The following is a 22,612-nucleotide window of genomic DNA, read 5'->3' as shown; positions in this document are numbered from 1 at the left end:
GCATGCTGTATCTTACATCAGACATAGACTGGCGATTCGATTCTTACATGATGTTATACATGTTTCAATGCCATTCTCCCAAATCATCTCACCCTCTCCCTCTGAGTCCAAAAGTCCGCTATACACATCTGTGTCTTTTTTGCTGTCTTGCATACAGGGTCATCATTGCCATCTTTCTAAATTCCATATATATGTGTTAGTATACTGTATTGGTGTTTTTCTTTCTGGCTTACTTCACTCTGTATAATAGGCTCCAGTTTCATCCATCTCATCAGAACTGATTCAAATGTATTCTTTTTAACGACTGAGTAATATTGTGAAGAATTTTTAGATATTTATTCAGTTCAGTTCAGTCGCTCAGTTGTGTCCGACTCTTTGTGACCCCATGGGCTGCAGCACGCCAGGCCTCCCTGTCCATCTCCAACTCCTGGAGTTTACTCAAACTCATGTCCACTGAGTTTATGATGCCATCCAACCATCTCATCCTCTGTCATCCCCTTCTCCTCCTGCCTTCAGTCTTTCCCAGCGTCAGGGTCTATTCCAGTGAGTCAGTTCTTCACATCAGGTGTCCAAAGTATTGGGAGTTACAGCTTCAGAATCAGTCCTTCCAATGAATATTCAGGACTGATTTCCTTTAGGATGGACTGGTTGGATCTCCTTGCAGTCCAAGGGACTCTCAAGAGTCTTCTCTAACACCACAGTTCAAAAGCATCAACTCTTTGGCGCTCAGGTTTCTTTAGAGTTCAACTCTCCCATACATATATGACTACTGTAAAAACCATAGGTTTGACTAGGCGGACCTTTGTTGGCAAAGTAATGTCTCTGCTTTTGAATATACTATCTAGGTTGGTCATAACTTTTCTTCCAAGGAGCAAGCATTTTTTAATTTCATGCACCATCTGCAGTGAATTTGGAGCCCAAGAAAATAAAGACAGCCACTGTTTCTACTGTTTCCCCATCTATTTGCCATGAAGTGATGGGACCAAATGCCATGATCTTAGCCTTCTGAATGTTGAGTTTTTTTTTTAATTTACTTATTTTAATTTGAGGCTAATTACTTTATAGCATTGTGGTGGTTTTGCCATACATTGACATGAATCAGCCATGGGTGTACATGTGTTGCCCATCCTGAACCCCCACCCCCACCTCCCTCCCATCCCATCCCTCTGGGTCATCCCAGTGCACCTGCCCTGAGCACCCTGTCTCATGCATCAAACCTGGACTGGCGATCTGTTTCACATATGATAATATACATGTTTCAGTGCTATTCTCTCAAATCATCCCACCCTCGCCTTTTCCTACAGAGTCCAAAATACTGTTCTATACATCTGTGTCTCTTTTGCTGTCTTGCATATAGGGTCATTATTACCATCCTTCTAAATTCCATATATATTCGTTAGTATACTGTATTGGAGTTTTTCTTTCTGGCTTACTTCACTCTGTATAATAGGCTCTAGTTTCATCCATCTCATCAGAACTGATTCAAATGTATTCTTTTTAATGGCTGAGTAATACTCCATTGTGTATATGTACCACAGCTTTCTTATCCATTCGTCTGCTGATGGACATCTAGGTTGCTTCCATGTCCTGGCTATTATAAACAGTGATGCAGTGAACATTGGGGTACATGTGTCTCTTTCACTTCTGGTTTCCTTGGTGTGTATGCCCAGCAGTGGGATTGCTGGGTCATATGGCAGTTCTATTTCCAGTTTTTTAAGGAATCTCCACACTGTTCTCCATAGTGGCTGTACTAGTTTGCATTCCCGCCAACAGTGTAAGAGGGTTCCCTTTTCTCCATACCCTCTCCAGCATTTATTGTTTGTAGACTTTTGGATAGCAGCCATTCTGACTGGTGTGAGACGTTACCTCCTTCTGGCTTTGATTTGCATTTCTCTGATAATGAGTGATGTTGAGCATCTTTTCAAGTCTTTGTTAACCATCTGTATGTCTTTTTTGGATAAATGTCTGTTTAGTTCTTTGGCCCATTTTTTAATTGGGTCATTTATTTTTCTGGAATTGAGCTGCATGAGCTGCTTGTATATTTTTGAGATTAATTCTTTGTCAGTTGCTTCATTTGCTATTATTTTCTCCCATTCTGAAGGCTGTCTTTTCACCTTGCTTAGCGTTTCCTTCATTGTGCAAAAGCTTTTAAGTTTAATCAGGTCGCATTTATTTATTTTTGCTTTTATTTCTATTACTCTGGGAGGTGGGTCATAGCGGATCCTGCTGTGATTTATGTCGGACAGTGTTTTGCCTATGTTTTCCTCTAGGAGTTTTATAGTTTCTGGTCTTACATTTAGATCTTTAATCCACTTTGAGTTTACTTTTGTGTATGGTGGTGTTAGAAAGTGTTCTAGTTTCATTCTTTTACAAGTGGTTGACCAGTTTTCCCAGCACCACTTGTTAAAGAGATTGTCTTTTCTCCATTGTATATTCTTGCCTCCTTTGTCAAAGATAAGTGGTCCATAGGTGTGTGGATTTATCTCTGGGCTTTCTATTTTGTTCCATTGATCTATATTTCTGTCTTTGTGCCAGTACCATACTGTCTTGATGACTGTGGCTTTGTAGTAGAGCCTGAAGTCAGGCAGGTTGATTCCTCCAGTTTCATTCTTCTTTCTCAAGATTGCTTTGGCTATTGGAGTTTTTTTGTATTTCCATACAAATTGTGAAATTATTTGTTCTAGTTCTGTGAAAAATACCATTGGGAGCTTGATAGGGATTCCACTGAATATATAGATTGCTTTGGGTGCTATACTCATTTTCACTATATTGATTCTTCCAATTCATGAATATGATATATTTCTCCATCTATTTGTGTCCTTTTTGATTTCTTTCATCAGTGTTTTATAGCTTTCTATATATAGGTCTTTTGTTTCTTTAGGTAGATATATTCCTAAGTATTTTATTCTTTTCATTGCAATGGTGAATGGAATTCTTTCCTTAATTTCTCTATTTTCTCATTGTTAGTGTATAGGAATGTAAAGGATTTCTGTGTGTTAATTTTATATCCTGAAACTTTACTATATTCATTGATTAGCTCCAGCAATTTTCTGGTGGAGTCTTTAGGGTTTTCTATTTAGAGGATCATGTCATCTGCAAACAGTGAGAGTTTTACTTCTTCTTTTCCAATCTGGATTCCTATTATTTCTTTTTTCTGCTCTGATTGCTGTGGCAAAAACTTCCAAAACACTGTTGAATAGTAGTGGTAACAGTGGCGACCCTTGTTCCTGACTTTAGGGGAAATGCTTTCAATTTTTCACCATTGAGGATAATGTTTGCTGTGGGTTTGTCAGCTATAGCTTTTATTATGTTGAGGTATGTTCCTTCTATTCCTGCTTTCTGGAGGGTTTTATCATAAATGGATGTTGAATTTGTCAGAGGCTTTCTCTGCATCTATTGAGATAACCATATGTTTTTTATCTTTCAATTTGTTAATGTGGTGTATTACATTGATTGATTTCTGGATATTGGAGAATCCTTGCATCCCTGGGATAACGCCCACTTGGTCATGATGTATGATCTTTTTAATATGTTGTTGGATTCTGTTTGGTAGAATTATGTTAAAGATTTTTGCATCTATGTTCATCAGTGATATTGGCCTGTAGTTTTCTTTTTTCGTGGCATTTTGGTCAGGTTTTGGTATTAGGGTGGTGGTGATCTCATAGAATGAGTTTGAAAGTTTGCTTTCCGCTGCAATATTCTGGAAGAGTTTGAGTAGGATCAGTGTTAGCTCTTCTCTAAATTTTTGGTAGAATTCAGCTGTGAAGCTGTCTGGTCCTGGGTTTTTGTTTGCTGGAAGATTACTGATTACAGTTTCGATTTCTATGCTTGTAATGGGTATGTTAAGATTTTCTATTTCTTCCTGGTTCAGTTTTGGAAAATTGTACTTTTCTAAGAATTTGTCCATTTCTTCCAAGTTGTCCGTTTTATCGGCATATAGTTGCTGATAGTAGTCTCTTATGATCCTTTGTATTTCTGTGTTGTCTGTTGTGATCTCTCCAGTTTCATTTCTTATTTTATTGATTTGATTTTTCTCCCTTTGTTTCTTGATGAGTCTGGCTAGTGGTTTTTCAATTTTATTTATCTTCTGAAAGAACCAGATTTTGGCTTTGTTGACTTTTGCTATGGTCTCTTTTGTTTCTTTTGCATTTATTTCTGCCCTAATTTTTAAGATTTCTTTCCTTCTACTAACCCTGGGGTTCTTCATTTCTTCCTTTTCCAGTTGCTTTAGGTGTAGAGTTAGATTATTTAGTTGACTTTTTTCTTGTTTCTTGAGGTAAGCCTGTAGTGCTATGAACCTTCCCCTTAGCACTGCTTTTACAGTGTCCCACAGGTTTGGGGTTGTTGTGTTTTCATTTTCATTCATTTCTATGCATATTTTTATTTCTTTTTTGATTTCTTCTGTGATTTGTTGGTTATTCAGAAGCGTGTTGTTCAGCCTCCATATGTTGGAATTTTTAATAGTTTTTCTCCTGTAATTGCAATCTGATCTTACTGCATTGTGGTCAGAAAGATGCTTGGAATGATTTCAGTTGTTTTGAATTTACCAAGGCTATATTTATGGCCCAGGATGTGATCTGTCCTGGAGAAGGTTCCATGTGCGCTTGAGAAAAAGGTGAAATTCATTGTTTTGGGGTGAAATGTCCAATAGATATCAATTATGTCTAACTGGTCTATTGTATCATTTAAAGTTTGTGTTTCCTTGTTAATTTTCTTTAGTTGATCTATCCATAGGTGTGAGTGGGGTATTAAAGTCTCCCACTATTATTGTGTTATTGTTAATTTCCCCTTTTGTTAGCATTTGTCTTACATATTGCAGTGCTCCTATGTTGGGTGCATATATATTTATAATTGTTATATCTTCTTGGATTGATCCTTTGATCATTATGTAGTGTTCTTCTTTGTCTCTTTTCACAGCCTCTATTTAAAGTCTGTTTTATCTGGTATGAGTATTTGTAATCCTTCTTTCTTTTGGTCTCCATTTGCATGGAATATCTTTTTCCCGCCCTTCACTTTCAGTCTGTATGTGTTCCTTGTTTTGTGGTGGGTCTCTTGTAGACAGCATATATAGGGGCCTTGTGTTTGTATCCATTCAGCCAGTCTTTTGGAGAAGGCACTGGCAACCCACTACAGTATTCTTGCCTGGAAATTCTCATGGACGGAGGACCCTGGTAGGCTGCTCTCCATGGGGTTGCTAAGAGTTGGACACGACTGAGTGACTTCACTTTCAGTTTTCACTTTCATGCATTGGAGAAGGAAATGGCAGGCCACTCCAGTGTTCTTGCCTGGAGAATCCCAGGGATGGGGAAGCCTGGTGGGCTGCCGTCTATGGGGTCGTACAGTCGGACATGACTGAAGCAACTTATCAGCAGCAGCAACCAGTCTTTGTTTTTTGGTTGGGGCATTAAACCCATTTACATTTAAGGTAATTATTCATAAGTATGATCCCATTGCCATTTACTTTGTTGTTTTGGGTTCGAGTTTATACACCCTTTCTGTGTTTCCTGTCTAGAGAAGATCCTTTAGCATTTGTTGGAGAGCTGGTCTGGTGGTGCTGAATTCTCTCAGCTTTTGCTTGTCTGTAAATCTTTTGATTTCTCCTTCATATTTGAATGAGATGCTTGCTGTGTACAGTAATCTGGGTGTAGGTTTTTCTCTTTCATCACTTTAAGTATGTCCTGTCATTCTCTTCTGGCCTGAAGATTTTCTATTGAAAGATCAGCTGTTATTCTAATGGGTTTCCCCTTGTGTGTGATTTGTTGTTTTTCCCTTGCTGCTTTTAATATTTATTCTTTGTGTTTGACCTTGTTAATTTGACTAATATGTGTCTTGGGATGTTTTGCCTTGGGTTTACTGTGTTGGAACTCTCTGGGTTTCTTGGACTTGAGTGACTGTTTCCTTCCCCATTTTAGGGAAGTTTTCAATTATTATGTCCTAAAGTATTTTCTCATGGCCTTTCTTTTTGTCTTCTTCTTCTGGGACTCCTATGATTCTCATATTGGGGCATTTAACATTGTCCCAGAGGTCTCTGAAGTTGTCCTCCTTTCTTTTAATTTTTTTTTCATTTTTCCTCTCTGTTTCATTTATTTCCACCATTCTATCTCCTACCTCACTTAACTTCTACCTCACTTATCTTCTGCCTCTGTTATTCTACTTTTGGTTCCCTCCAGAGTGTTTTTGATCTCATTTATGGCATTATTCATTATTGATTGACTCTTTTTTATTTCTTGTAGGTCCTTGTTAAACATTTCTTGCATCTTCTCAGTCCTTGTCTCCAGGCTATTTATATGTAACTCCATTTTGTTTTCAAAATGTTGGATCACTTTTTACTATCATTATTCTGAATTCTTTTTCAGGTAGACTCCCTATCTCCTCCTCTTTTGTTTGGTTTGGTCGGCATTTATCATGTTCTTTTACTTGCTGAGTATTTGTCTGCATTTTCATCTTGTTTAGATTGCCGTGTTTTGGGTGGCCTTTCTATGTGCTGGCAGTTTCTGGTTCCTCTTTATTGTGGAGGTTGCTCCCTGTGGGTGGGGTTGGACAGGTGGCTTGTCAAGGTTTCCTGGTTAGGGAAGCTTGCACCGGTGTTCTGGTGGTTGGATCTGGATTTCTTCTCTCTGGAATGCAATGAAGTGTCCAGTAGTGAGTTTTGAGATGTCTGTGGGTTTAGTGTGACTTTGGGCAGCCTGTATATTGAAGCTCAGGGCTATGTCCCTGCGTTGCTGGAAAATTTGCATGGTATGTCTTGCTCTGGAACTTGTTGGTTCTTGGGTGGTGCTTGGTTTCAGAGTAGGTATGGAGGCTTTTGATGAGCCCTTATTGATTAATGTTCCCTGGAATCAGGAGTTCTCTGGTATTCTCAGGTTTTGGGCTTAAGCCTCCTGTCTCTGGTTTTCAGTCTGATTCTTACAGTAGCTTCAAGACTTCTCTATCTATACAGCACTGATGATAAAACATCTAGGTTAATGATGAAAAGATTCTCCACAGTGAGGGACGCCTGGAGAGGTTCACAGAATTACATGGAGAAGAGTAGAGGGAGGAGGGAGAGGTGACCACGAGGAGAAGAGGGGGAATGAAAAGGGGAGAGACAGATCCAGCCAGTAATCAGTTCCCTAAGTGTTCTCCACAGCCTGGAACACAAAGAGATTCACAGAGTAAGGTAGAGAAGAGAAGGGGGAGGGAGGAGATAGAGTCGACCTGGTGGAGAAAAAGGAGAGTCAAAAGGGGGAGAGAGCAATCAAGCCAGTAATCGAACTCCCAAGTAAAAACGGGTACTGAAGATTGGGTTCTTAAAGGTACAAAATTGATGACAAATAACAAAAAGGAAAGATTAAAAATCTAGAGTAGAGGTTAGACTCTCAAAAATATAATATTAAAAAAAAACAAAGTCACAAAAATTATAAAATATATGTATGAAATTTGCTTTAAAAATAGGGTCTTTTTTTGCAAGGTAATAGTGGGTTATAAAAATGAAAAAGGGGTAATGACTTAAAAATAAAAAAAAAACTTTTTAAAGAATTTAAAAATGATAATAGTAAAAATATATCTAGGAATTTCTCTGGGGCTGTTGTGGGCAATGTGGGGTCAGTTCAATTTCAGATAGTTCCTTGATCCAGCTTATACTTCTCAAGATCTATAGGCCTCTTCCAATGTAGTTGGTGCTAACTACAGGGTTTTAATCTGTTGCACCTGTCACTTCCAAAGTGGTTCCCTCTGTTTATTTTAGCTGCTTCTGTTTGCTGGTCTCTTCGGTTTCTAATTTCCACCCTGACACAAGGGGACAAAGGTGGTCACTTATTTAGGCTCACTTGTCCAGTTGTGCTGTGGGGAGTGAGGAACACTGCAAACAAATATCGCTGGTGTGTGTGGGGAGTGCTTGCAGTGTCTCGGCTGCACCGGGTTTTCCCCTGCTCATGGTGTGTGCACTTTCCCAGTTTAAACTTCTCAGGCTCTAGGTTGCTCTGCTGGGGAACTGTCTGAGGCGTGCCCTGGGTTGTGTGCACTTCCCAGGTCTAAGCTGCTCAGGTTCAGGTTCTTGCGTACTCCACAAAGGCACAGACTCAGTTGGGCCGGTGTTTTGTGCCCTTCCCAGGTCCGAGCAGCTCAGGCAACCAGGTGCTTAGCCATCGCACTCTCCTCAGGTGGGACAGTTTGGAAACTTCTCTTTTAAGACTCCCTTCCTGGGATGGGTCTCCATCCCTTCCTCTTTTGCCTCTCTTTTTATCTTTTATATTGTGTCCTACTTCCTTTTGAAGACAATGGGCTGCCTTTCTGGGTGCCTGGTGTCCTCTGCCAGCGTTGAGAAGTTGTTTTGTGGAATTTGCCCAGCATTCAAATGTTCTTTTGATGAATTTGTCAGGGAGAATGTGGTCTCCTTGTCCTATTCTTCTGCCGTCTTCGAAGTCCAGTCTCTGAATGTTGAGCTTTAAGCCAACTTTTTCACTCTCCTCTTTCACTTTCATCAAGAGGCTCTTTAGTTCTTTGCTTTCGGCCATAAGGGTGGTGTCATGTGCATATCTGAGGTTATTGATATTTCTCCCAGGAATCTTGATTCCAGCTTGTGCTTCATCTAGCTCAGTGTTTCTCATGATGTACTCTGCATATAAATTAAATAAGCAGAGTGATAATATACAGCCTTAACATATTCCTTTCCGTATTTGGATCCAGTCTGTTGTTCCTTGTCCGGTTCTAACTATTGCTTCTTGACCTGCATACAGATTTCTCAAGAGGCAGGTGAGGTGGTCTGGTATTCCCATCTCTTTAAGAATTTTCCAGAGTTTGTTGTGGTTCACACAGTCAAAGGCTTTAGCATAGTCAATAAAACAGAAGTAGATGTTTTTGTGGAACTCTCTTGGTTTTTCAATGATCCCGCCGATGTTGACAATTTGATATCTGGTTCCTCTGCCTTTTCTAAATCCAGCTTGAACATCTGGAAGTTCATGGTTCATGTACTGTTGAAGCCTGGCTTGGAGAATCTTGAGCATTTCTTTAGTAGCGTGTGAGATGAGTACAATTGTGTGGTAGTTTGAACCTTCTTTCATTGCCTTTCTTTGGGATTGGAATGAAAACTGATCTTTTTATTTATTAGATGGATGTTATTTTCCAAAGCTAAATAATAAAGATTGGCTAAATGTTTTGAAGACTTTTTCTAGTTCTAAAAGCCTCATTATTAAATGATAGTCACTGCTATGAGTAATTTTTTACATTAGAAATTACAAGGAATGTGAGTAAGACGTGTTTGCCATCTACGAAGAGTTAACATTTTTATCAGGGCAATGATATCAACTCATAAATGACTACAAAAATAAGAGGATTAGAGTATAGAAGGAACTTAAGGGAGATAGAAACAAAGTGTTAGGATTGTTCAAAATAGATCTCTTTCATGTTCAGTTGGGTAGCTCAAAGTAGGCTGCAAAAGAGATTGTTCACGTGTTTCAGATAAATAATGAGGCTAGAATGCCCTTTTAATTTGGGCCACAAATAGAAGAGTCTGTACTTGATTTTGTAAGTTTTAGCTCCCCAATTATTTTCCCCCAGGAACAGAGAAAAGCAATAATTGTCTAGGCCTAGCGAGTAGTTCAGAGAAGGCAATGGCACCCCACTCCAGTACTCTTGCCTGGAAAATCCCATGGATGGAGGAGCCTGGTAGGCTGCAGTCCATGGGGTCACTAAGAGTCGGACAGGACTGAGCGACTTCCCTTTCACTTTTCACTTTCATGCATTGGAGAAGGAAATGGCAACCCACTCCAGTGTTCTTGCCTAGAGAATCCCGGGGACGGGGGAGCCTGGTGGGCTTCCATCTATGGGGTCGCACAGAGTCGGACACGACTGAAGTGACTTAGCAGCAGCAGGGAGTAGTTGGAGAAGGCAGTGGCACCCCACTCCAGCACTCTTGCCTGGAAAATCCCATGGACAGAGGAGCCTGGTGGGCCGCAGTCCATGGCGTCCCTAAGAGTTGGACACGACTGAGCGACTTCACTTTCACTTTTCACTTTCATGCATTGGAGAAGGAAATGGCAATCCAGTCCAGTGTTCTTGCCTGGAGAATCCCAGGGACGGGGGAGCCTGGTGGGCTGCCATCTATGGGGTCTCATAGAGTCGGACACGACTGAAGTGACTTAGCAGCAGCAGCAGCAGGGCGTAGTTAAGAGATCAATGGAAAGGTCAATGAGGGTATTTTCTATAAGAATTAAAAACTCCATTTTTTGATTGGTAACTTTATTCTTTTATATTAAAGTCACAAAAATGCAATATCACAATTCAGATTTCCATCTCTACTAAAGCTTCCTGAATTTGAGGCCCAAATTAATTCCTAATCTCACCAGATTTATCTGTGATATGATATTTGGCTTTCTGATTCTATATACTGTAAGGTAGTGTGACAGACCCAGAATGAAATCTTAGATTGCCTCATTCTGTGATAATTATTCTATTATACCTTTCTGCTTGTAGCTTAATTTGGAATTTTCTATTAGGTGATGGCAGCAATCTTGTATTATTTTTTAAATCTAAAACTCATAAATTAGGGGTGATAGAATGTAAAATAAGTAGGTTTAGGCAGCAAGCACAGTTATTATAAAAATGTTTTGAATTATATGGACCTCATTAATTTGATATTGAATTCCTAGAACCTGATAATTAGCTTAAGGTTCTCTCAATATTTTGATATTGTTTAAGTATAAAAGCAATATAGATTTCTTAAAAAGTTATGCATATAACAAAATATATATATTTTATATGTATATTTATTGATTGTGTCTAGCCATTCTAGAAGACTTTGAAATACTGATTTGATATGTTGGCAATAGATAATTCCTCATTTAGAATTTCTGAAAGTGTTTTTTTAAATAACATTGATTTTTCTGATTCTAAGAAATACTTATTTATTATATTTTACTAATTGGGGTTATACAGTATGTACATTTTGAAATCCTGTGTTTTTTCTGTTTAATGTTGTAGTATGAGAATTCTCCATTGTTTTAATTACTGTGAGAATATTTTTACTTTCTGTTTATTAGCATTTGTATTTATATGTATATCATATAGCTTATATAATATTACTTCTGTTATTAAAGATTTAGATTGTTTACAGTTTTTCACTGTTGTTTGTATAATGGTGACAAAATCCTTGTCAAAAAGTTGTTAAACTTATATTGTGTATATATATTTATTTCATTTAAGGTTTGAATGTGGTTTAGTGTTTAAAAAACCATTATTTTACTAAGTGTCATGTTGGCCTGGGGTTTCAATTGCTTAATTTGTGACTAGAAACCATTTTTCCTCTTCCAGGGTATAAAACCAGCCAGTTTTGATAAAGTCACTGATCCTGAAGTGAAAGAAATCATTGAGGGATGTATTCGTCAAAACAAATCTGAAAGGTGGGTGCATATATAGTGAAAAGACATAACTAATGGATGAATTTTTCTCTTACCTTGCTTTGGGTCTTTTTCTGACCTTTGAATCATGCTGGGTATGACTTTTGAGTGGAAGCCAAACCACACTGTCTATAGTGAACTGTATTATTGCATTTTGTTGCCATTTTAAATTGATATTATGTGTTGAATTTTCCTTGAACTGATATTAAGCTTCATCACTTTTAGCCATCAGTTTAACAGTTCCCTCTCAGGTAAACTTTCTTCTAACAGTTGATAGATAGTGGAGAGTTTCTGCATTGTCAACTTCACATAAGTACTTAAATGGTTTTTTATGATAGTTTAAGAACAATTTAACCATCAACTCACTAGCTGTTTTGTTTTTTTTTTAATTTGTCCATGTGTTCTTGTGTCATGAAAATGGTAAAGCTGACAGGGCTATTTTTTTCAAGAAATAGTAATTCTAAATTTATTTGTGTCACAATGTATATTTTTCTCACAATTAATTTTAGTTTTAGCTTTTCCCTTTAATTTGAGCTTTGGACAGTTGCTTACTTAAATTGGTAGATTAGTGTTTTATCTCCAGTTGATTATGATTAAATTAGATTATAGATCTTTTATAGAAATTATTTCCACCAGCATTTCACTGACTTTCTCCCATTTTTATTAGTTATCTAAGCTTACTGTTGCATATTTGAAAATATAAAAAGCCACTAAGATAAAGCCTGTTTGAATTGAAAGAGACACATGTACCCCAGTGTTTATCACAGCACTGTTTATAATAGCCAGGACATGGAAGCAACCTGGATGTCCATCAGCAGATGAATGGATAAGAAAGCTGTGGTACATATACACAATGAAGTATTACTCAGCCATTAAAAAGAATACATTTGAATCAGTTCCATTGAGGTGGATGAAACTGGAGCCTATTTTACAGAGTGAAGTAAGCCAGAAAGAAAAACACCAATACAGTACACTAATGCATATATATGGAATTTAGAAAGATGGTAATGATAACCCTGTATGTGAGACAGCAAAAGAGACACAGATGTATAGAACAGTCTTTTGGACTCTGTGGGAGAGGGAGAGGGTGGGATGATTTGGGAGAAAGGCATTGAAACATGTATAATATCATATATGAAACGAATCACTAGTCCAGCTTAGATGCATGATACTGGATGCTTGGGGCTGGTGCACTGAGATGACCCAGAGGGATGGTATGGGTAGGGAGGAGGGATGGGGGTTCAGGATGGGGAACACATGTATACCTGTGGCAGATTCAAATTGATGTATGGCAAAACCAATACAATATTGTAAAGTAATTAGCTTCCAATTAAAATAAATAAATTTATATTAAAAAAAGATTAAGCCTGTTTAATTATAGCTTTATTATACAACATTCTTGGTGTTTGTACCAACAGGCTATATCTATATGTTTTAATTTTGGTAAAATATAAATAACCTAGGATTTACCATATTAATCATTCTTAAATGTACAATTCAGTGGCATTATGCACATTCACATTGTTGTACAATCATCACCACTATTTCCAGAAGTTTCTCATCATCCCAAACAGAAACTCTATGCCCATTAAATAGTAACTACCCATTCCCTTTCCCCTCACCCCCTGCCAGTCTCTATTCTACTTTGTCTCTACCTCTTTTGTAGGTACCTCCTATAAGTGGAATCATAATATTTGTCCTTTTGTGCCATATAATATTTGTCTTTCTGTGCTCTCATGCATACACCATTTTGTTTATCCATTCATCTGTTGATAGATACTTGGGTTATTTCTACCTTTTAGCTATTGTGAATAATGCAGCATGAATATTGGTGAACAAGTATCTTCTTGAATGTCTGCTTTCAGTTCTCTTTGGTATATACCTAAGAGTAGAATTACTGAATCATATGGTAATAATCTGTTTAATTTTTTTGAAGAAGCACCAAAGTTTTTTCCACAATGGCTGCATCAGTTTGCATTCCTTCCAGCAATGTATGATGGTTCCAGTTTATTAACATCTGCACCAACTGTTTTTTGGTAATATCCATCTTAGTGGGTGTAAAGTGCTATCTCATTTTGGTTTTGATTTCCATTTCCTTAAGGACTAATAATGTTGAGTATCCTTTCATGTGTTATCAGTATTTGTATATTTTCTTTGGTGAATTATTTATTGAAGTCCTTTGCCTTTAGAAACAATTTGAGTTGTTTTATTGTTTTTGAATTGTAGGAGTTTAGGCATGCTTTTTTTTTAAGCTATGCTAAAACTACTGTGTTGAAGTAGCTGTTTTAGTTTGGTTTCTGGTTGTTTTTAGTACAGCATTTTAATTATGACCTATTACCAAAGAACACTGAAATATTCAAAAAGGGTTCATGGCACATTAATGTTTTGGAAAGAGCCTAGGAGCCTAGGCTTCCACAGTGGAAGATTCATATCTGGAGTCACACTTAGCCAGTGTGATCTTGAGTAAGTTACTTAGGTGTTCCTCAAAATAGGTATTATTTTGATTATTAAAAAGATAATGAGTATAAAATACCTAACAGAGTAATAAATATTTAATGAATGATACTATCTGCTGTTATTGCAGTGATTATTCCATAGTAAAAATATCTAGGCAAAACGTTCATTGAGAACCAGAATGCTTAACTTAATTGTACTTTCTTAAACACATCTCACCTCAGCCTTAAGACTACTTAGTCTGAGCAAGCATATTCTTTTCATAAAAACTGTCTTAGTTAAATGTTTATCTCTTGATCACTAAAGTGTAGAAGGTTGAAAATCCTCAACTTACAGGATACCGTGCTGTCAACATGCTTTCAGTTCAGTCTCAGTTCAGTCACTCAGTTGTGTCTGACTCTTTGTGACCCCATGGACTGCAGCATGCCAGGCTTCCCTGCCCATCACCAACTCCTGGAGCTTGCTCAAACTCATATCCATCAAGTCAGTGATACCTTCCAACCATCTCATCCTCTATCATCCCTTCTCCTCCCGCCTTCAATCTTTCCCAGCATCTGGGTCTTTTCCAGTGAGTCAGTTATTCACGTTAGGTGGCCAAAGTATTGAAGCTTCAGCTTCAGCATCAGTCCTTCCAATGAATATTCAGGACTGATTTCCTTTAGGATTGACTGGTTTGATCTCCTTGCAGTCCAAGGCACTCTCAAGAGTCTTCTCCAACACCACACTTTAAAAGCATCAATTCTTTGGCACTCAGCTTTCTTTATGGTCCAACTCTTACATCCATACATGACTACTGGAAAAACCATAGCTTTGACTAGATGGACCTTTGTCAACAAAGTAATGTCTCTACTTTTTAATATGCTGTCTAGGTTAGTATAACTTCTATTTTAAATAGTACAGGAGGGGCTTTCCACATAGACATTATGGAATATATCAGTTTTAGCTCTCACTGGCCTGTAATATAGATATTATTTCTTTATTTTAGAAGTTGGTCAAAGAAAGGGAAATTGCCTTTCCCAGCTTATAAAAAAATTTTGAACCTCTGTCTTTTTTTTCTTCTCTTAACCTAATATTAGATTAATCTCTAATATTAGGTTGGAGTTGTATCCATTATGTGTATACTTTGGCCTAGGACACTGGCCTTAAATACTTCAAGAAAACTGTATGACTTTGCTGAACTAAATTAGCTTCACACATGGCATTCTCTAAAGAGTGAATGAAGTACACTGACTCAGTTCAGTTCAGTCGCTCAGTCGTGTCTGACTGTTTGCAACCCCATGAATCGCAGCACACCAGGCCTGCCTGTCCATTACCATCTCCTGGAGTTCACTCTGACTCACGTCCATCGAGTCAGTGATGACATCCAGCCATTTCATCCTCTGTCATCCCCTTTTCCTCCTGCCCCTAATCCCTCCCAGCATCAGGGTCTTTTCCAATCAGTCAACTCTTTGCATGAGGTGGCCAAAGTACTGGAGTTTCAGCTTTAGCATCATTCCTTCCAAAGAACACCCAAGGCTGATCTCCTTTAGAATGGACTGGTTGGAACTCCTTGCAGTCCAAGGGACTCTAAAGAGTCTTCTCCAACATCACAGTTCAAAAGCATCAATTCTTTGGCGCTCAGCTTTCTTCACAGTCCAACTCTCACATCCATACATGACCACTGGAAAAACCATAGCCTTGACTAGATGGACCTTTGTTGGCAAAGTAATGTCTCTGCTTTTCAATATGCTGTCTAAGTTGCTCATAACTTTTCTTCCAAGGAGTAAGCGTCTTTTAATTTCATGGCTGCAGTCACCATCTGCAGTGATTTTGGAGCCCAAAAAGATAAAGTCTGACACTGTTTCCACTGTTTCCCCATCTATTTCCCATGAAGTGATTATTTCCCATGAAGTAATCACTTCGTTTTCTGAATGTTGCGCTTTAAGCCAACTTTTTCACTCTCCTCTTTCACTTTCATCAAGAGGCTTTTGAGTTCCTCTTCACTTTCTGCCATAAGGGTGGTGTCATCTGCATATCTGAGGTTATTGATATTTCTCCCGGCAATCTTGATTCCAGCTTATGCTTCCTTCAGCCCAGTGTTTCCCATGATGTACTCTGCAAATAAGTTAAATAAGCAGGGTGACAATATATAGCGTTGATGTACTCCTTTTCCTATTTGGAACCAGTCTGTTGTTCCATGTCCAGTTCTAACTATTGCTTCCTGACCTGTATACAGGTTTCTCAAGAGGCAGGTCAGGTGGTCTGGTATTCCCATCTCTTGAAGAATTTTCCACAGGTTATTGTGATCCACACAGTCAAAGGACTAGATTACTGTTAATTGAGTTAATGAGTTCTGTTTATAAATTCTGTTAAAAAACGTTTGAATTGCTAATTTACTTTAGCATTTATATATCTGGAAGAGTTTTTAGTTTCCTTGCTGACAATCATTGTTAGAGTTTTAGTGACTTAAGCCAGTGATTTAGGGAAGATACTGAATCCATCTAACGTACTGCAGCACTTTTCAAATTATCTCTAGGTATATGTTTAGGTATGTTAAACTTCAGTATCTGGATATGTTACTGTTAATGGTCCTTAATTAAGATCACTACAGATGCATGTTAATCGAGGTTTGTTTGCATCCTTGGTAATAATAATTGGATATAAGATTTGGCTTTTATAGTAAGACTAAATAATGGTTTTGTAAATAGAAAATTTTAAATAAACTTGTTGCTTTGACTGATTTTTTACTGATTAAGTGTTCTATATCTTTTTTGTGTTTGGAAGAATTGATAACAGGTTTGTATATTGTTTATTAGGTTGTCTATAAGGGACCTACTAAACCACGCATTTTTTGCGGAGGATACAGGACTAAGAGTGGAGTTGGCAGAGGAAGATGATTGCTCAAATTCATCCCTGGCTTTAAGACTCTGGGTTGAAGACCCTAAAAAATTGAAAGGCAAACATAAAGATAATGAAGCTATTGAATTCAGTTTCAATTTAGAAACAGATACACCTGAGGAAGTAGCATATGAAATGGTAAGTGAATCCTATCCCCAGCCTCCCCTCCCATTATAGTATCAGAGTTGCATCCTTTCTCTTTCTGATTGCTTTCTTTTCTCTCATTTTCTTTATTTAAATTGAAATTTTATTGTGAAATATATCTATGCAGCTGAGAATATTAAATGTGTATGTATAGTATAAAGAATAGTAAATGAATAGTAATAGAAATGGAACACTACTGGTACCTTAGAAGTTATCTGTGTGCCCCTCCTACTTGCATTCCCCTCTCTCATCACTAGAGATAATATTTACCCTGACTATTTAAAGAATTAATTTATTTATTTTAATTGGAGGCTAATTACTTTACAATGTTGTGGTGGTTTTCACAATACATCGACATGAATCAGCCATGGATCTATCCTGACTTTTGTGTTACACTTTCCTTTGCTTTTCATTATAGTGTACCTAAATAATATATATTATTTTGTTTTGAAAACTAGAGTGCCCAGCACACACCTAGCTGGTTACTGAAGTTACTGTTTGGTGAAGATACCCAGGAGGAGTAAGCTGAACAGAGTCTCTTGGTCATAGTCTGGCTCAAACTTCCCTATGAGTTTATGAGAGCTGAGTCTGGGAAGGTCAGACTTGTTAACCTCCACTTTCAGGCATCTGGGTGGGCCAATAATCAGGGAACATCCGATGTAAATATTTGTGTGTCTTTCTTCTTGAATTGGCCAGATTCTCCAGAGAATTATCTTTCAGTATCCTGCCTGGAGGATAAGGATGTGGTTATTGGTGCATTTTGGTAGCCAAGTGGGGAAGAGTGCTGGCAGTTTCTGTGTATGGTGTTCAGCATGCGTATGGTCATATAATCTTCTTGTTTTTCACATGATAGCCATACCTTCAACTGTGCCTGGTGTTCCCTAATCCAGAGATCCTCTTTTACCCTTTCCAGAGAACAAAATTTTAGACTTTTCGAATAGGGGAGAAGCAATCCACCCAAAGATGTGGAATGGAGGGTGGGAGATGGGAACCTAATACCTAACTACTTTTGAAAACCCTTTCACTTAGTCTTTCTTATTTTAGTCATCTCTTTTGACTTTACCCACTTCTATAAGTACCTGGTATGGCTAGTTCCTATGTATTATGAGTGTTATTCAGGATAAATGAGAATGATACTCAGCTTTCCCTGGCTCACCTTTTCCAGTTATTATCTGTTTTCGAATCCCCAAATGTCCAAAATGTTTGTTGTTGCTGTTGACTTTATTCTGTCTATCCTTGTGAGTTTATGACTTAAAAATCCATTTGCTCTGGGTTTTTTTTTTTTTTAACTTTGGGAAAGAGTGAAATTAAATATATGATTCCATCTAATATTTTAATCATTTTTCAACTATGATGAAATTTCCTAAAATCTGTAGAACCTTGAGACATACTTTAAAATACAGACTGTAGAACTGAGAATGATATGCCTGACACCTCTTCAAGTCATTATCTCTGCTACGCAGCCCTGTTCCTTTTAGACAACAAGCCCTTAATGTCCCTTGTGTCACTCTACTAAAACCTAGTAAGATATAGCACTTTGCTGTGAGCATACATCAACTGCCTAGAGTGCTGATTTCTGGACTTCATCTACCTCTCCCTCAGTAGCCTTCAAGTTCCTTGTTTTATTTAATCCAGGTCAGACTTTACCTTCCTCTGTGATTCTTTCTCTAATTCTACTAGAAAGCATTCGGCTCCTTTAGGGCTTTTGCAGCAGCTTATTCCTACTTCTTATTTCATTTTAAATTAAGTTTTTATCCATTTCTTACCACAAGCTTGTGTGTGCTTATAGGAAAAAGGACCAGCTTAGGCTCTTATGTTTCTGGAGCCTAGTAATATTTTTCCTATTCCAGGCTCTGGCATTTGTACATGTCTGATTAAGAAAGAACATTCAGTTCAGTTCAGTTGCTCAGTCGTGTCCGACTCTTTGTGACCCCATGAACCACAGCACGCCAGGTCTCCCTGTCCATCACCAAACCCTGGAGTCCACCCAAACCCATGTCCATTGTGTCAGTGGTGCCATCCAACCATCTCATCGTCTGTCGTCCCCTTCTCCTCCAGCCCTCAATCTTTCCCAGCACCAGGGTCTTTTCAAATGAGTCAGCTCTTTGCATCAGGTGGCCAAAGTATTGGAGTTTCAGCTTCAACATCAGTCCCTCCAATGAACACCCAGGACTGATCTCCTTTAGGATGGAGTGATTGGATCTCCTTGCAATCCAAGGGACTCTCAAGAGTCTTCTCCAACACCACAGTTCAAAAGCATCAACTCTTCTGCACTCAGCTTTCTTTATAGTCCAACTCTCATATTCATACATGACTACTGAAAAAATCCATAGCCTTGACTAGACGGACCTTTGTTGGCAAAGTAATGTCTCTGCTTTTTAATATGCTGTCTAGGTTGGTAATAACTTTCCTTCCAAGGAGCAAGGGTCTTTTAATTTCATGGCTGCAATCACCATCTGCAGTGATTTTGGAGCCCAGAAAAATAAAGTCTGCCACTGTTTCCACTGTTTCCCCATCTATTTCCCATGAAGTGATGGGACTGGATGCCATGATCTTTGTTTTCTGAATGTTGAGCTTTAAGCCAACTTTTTCACTCTACTCTTTCACTTTCATCAACAGGCTCTTATTAGTTCTTCTTCACTTTCTGTGATAACGGGGGTATCATCTGCATATCTGAGGTTATTGATATTTATCCTGGCAATCTTGATTCCAGCTTGTGCTTCCTCCAGCCCAGCATTTCTCATGATGTACTCTGCATATAAGTTAAATAAGCAGGGTGACAATATACAGCCTTGACATACTCCTTTTCCTGTTTGGAACCAGTCTGTTGTTCCATGTCCAGTTCTAACTGTTGCTTCCTGATGTGTATACAGGTTTCTCAAGAGGCAGGTCAGGTGGTCTGGTATTCCCATCTCTTTAAGAATTTTCCACAGTTTATTGTGATCCACACAGTCAAAGGCTTTGGCATAGTCAATAAAGCAGAAATAGATGTTTTTCTGGAACTCTCTTGCTTTTTCTATGATCCAGTGGATGTTGGCAGTTTGATTTCTGGTTCCTCTGCCTTTTCTAAAACCAGCTTGAACATCTAGAAGTTCATGGTTCATGTATTGCTGAAGCCTGGCTGGGAAATTTTTGAGCATTACTTTACTAGTATGTGAGATGAGTGCAATTGTGTGTTAGTTTGAGCATTCTTTGGCATTACCTTTCTTTGGGATTGGAATAAAAACTGACTTTTTCCATTCAGTTATAACCTAAATCAAATCCCTTATGACTACACAGTGGAAGTGAGAAATAGATTTAAGGGACTAGATCTGATAGAGTGCATGATGAACTATGGACAGAGGCTCGTGACATTGTACAGGAGACAGGAATCAAGACCATCCCCAAGAAAAAGAAATGCAAAAAAGTAAAATGGCTGTCTGAGGAGGCGTTACAAATAGCTGTGAAAAGAAAGGAAGCGAAAAGCAAAGGAGAAAAGGAAAGATATACCCATTTGAATGCAGAGTTCCAAAGAATAGCAAGGAGAGATAAGAAAGCCTTCCTCAGTGATCAATGCAAAGAAATAGAGGAAAACAATAGAATGGGAAAGACTAGAGATCTCTTCAAGAAAATTAGAGCTACCAAGGGAACATTTCATGCAAAGATGGGCTCGCTAAAGGACAGGTATGGTATGGACCTAACAGAAGCAGAAGATATTAAGTAGAGGTGGAAGAATACACAGAAGAACTGTACAAGAAAGCTCTTCATGACCCAGATAATCACAAAGGTGTGATCACTCACACTCACCTAGAGCTGGACATCCTGGAATGTGAAGTCAGGTGGGCCTTAGGAAGCATCACTACGAACAAAGCTAGTGGAGGTGATGGAATTCCAATTGAGTTATTTCAAATCCTAAAAGATGATGACGTGAAAGTGCTGCACTCAATATGCCAGCAAATTTGGAAAATTCAGCAATGGCCACAGGACTGGAAAAGGTCAGTTTTCATTCTAATCCCAAAGAAAGAAAGAACATAGAAACAAATTAACTATTTTCAATAGCATTTCGAATTTGGAGTAGGAAAATAACTCTGCTAGTAAAAAATAGAAGTAAAAATCTTAAATGTTAAAGATATGACTTTGAAGAAAATTGAAATTGTATCAAGCATCTTCTCTGACCACAACGCTATGAGACTAGATATCACTTGCAAGGAAAAAGCTGTGAGAAACACAAACACATGGAGATTAAACAACACGTTTCTAAATAACCAGTAGGGAAATTATAAAATTTCTAGAAACAAATAACAATGAAAACATGACAACTCAAAACCTGTGGGATGCAGCAAAAGCAGTTTTAAGAGGAAGGTTTATAGCAATACAATCCTACCTCAAGAAACAAGAAAAATATCGAATAGACAACGTAACTTTACACCTAAAACAACTGGGAAAAGAAGAACAAAACCCCAAAATTAGTAGAAGAAAAGAAATTATAAATTCCTGAGCATAAATAAATGGAAAAGAAATGAAAAAACAATAGTAATGATTAATAAAACTAAAAGCTGGTTCTTTGAGAAGATAAAATCGACAAACAGACTCATCAAGAAAAAAAGAGAGAAGAATCAAATCAACAAAATTAGAAATGAAAAAGGAAAGGTTACAACAGACAATGCAGAAATACAAAGGATTATAAGACACTATTATGAACAACTATATGGCAATAAAATAGATAACCTGGAAGAATGGACAGATTCTTAGAAAAGGTCAGTCTTCCAAGACTGAACCAGGAAAAAATAGAAATGATGAACAACCCAATTACATGCACTGAAATTGAAGCTGTGATTAAAAAAATCTCCCAAAACACAAAATACCAGGATCAGATGGCTTCACAGGAGAATTCTGTGAAATATTTAGAGAAGAGCTAATGCTTATTCTTCTAAAGCTCTTTCAAAAAATGGCTGAGGAAGGAACACTTCCAAATTCATTTTACAAGGCCACCATCAGCCTGACACCAAAACCAGACAAAGACAACACAAAAAAAGAAAACTACAGGCCAATATCAGTGATGAACATAGATGCAAAAATCCTCAACAAAATTTTAGCAAACAGAATTCAGCAACACATCAAAAAGCTCATACACCGTGATCAAGTTGGGTTTATTCCAGGAATGCAAGGATTCTTCAATATATGGAAATCAGTCAATGTGATACACCATATTAACAAATTGAAAGATAAAAACCATATGATCATCTCAATAGATGCAGAAAAAGCCTTTGAGAAAATTCAGCAGCCATTTATGATTAAAACTCTGTAATAAATGGGCATAGAAGGAACCTACTTCAACATAGTAAGGGCCATATATGATAAGCCTAGAGGAAACATTATTCTCAATGGTGAAAAACTGAAAGTATTCCCCCTAAGGTCAGGAAGAAGGCAAGGGTGTCCACTTTCCCCAGTATTATTCAACATAATTCTGGAAGTCCTAGCTTCGGCAATCAGAGAAGAAAGGATTCCAGATCAGAAAAGAAGTAAATCTCTCACTGTTTGCAGATGACATGATACTGTACATAGAGCACCCTAAAGATAGTATCAGAAAATTACTATTGCTAATCAGTGAACTTAGCAAAGTTGCAGGATATAAAATCAATACACAGAAATCACTTGCCTTTCTCTATACTAACAATGAAAATAAAGTGTCAGACTTTATTTTCGGGGTCCAAAATTACTGCAGATGGTGATTGCAGCCATGAAATTAAAAGATGCTTACTTCTTGGAAGGAAAGTTATGAC

The 22,612-nt window shown here is 37.9% G+C and overlaps 1 protein-coding gene across 1 annotated transcript in view; it reads left to right on the top strand.

Annotated features, from left to right (window-relative positions):
• Positions 1-22,612, top strand: part of WNK3 (WNK lysine deficient protein kinase 3) — a 182,902-nt gene that overhangs the window by 45,987 nt on the left and 114,303 nt on the right. The window contains exons 6-7 of the mRNA XM_040266051.1: positions 11,290-11,378; positions 16,625-16,844. Coding sequence (XP_040121985.1) covers positions 11,290-11,378; positions 16,625-16,844 — 309 coding nt within the window. The remainder of the gene's footprint in view (positions 1-11,289; positions 11,379-16,624; positions 16,845-22,612) is intronic.

The sequence above is a fragment of the Oryx dammah genome, unplaced genomic scaffold, assembly GCF_014754425.2.
Source record: "Oryx dammah isolate SB20612 unplaced genomic scaffold, SCBI_Odam_1.1 HiC_scaffold_23, whole genome shotgun sequence".
In the NCBI taxonomy this organism is placed as follows: domain Eukaryota; kingdom Metazoa; phylum Chordata; class Mammalia; order Artiodactyla; family Bovidae; genus Oryx; species Oryx dammah.
This window is presented reverse-complemented; position numbering and strand designations above follow the sequence as displayed.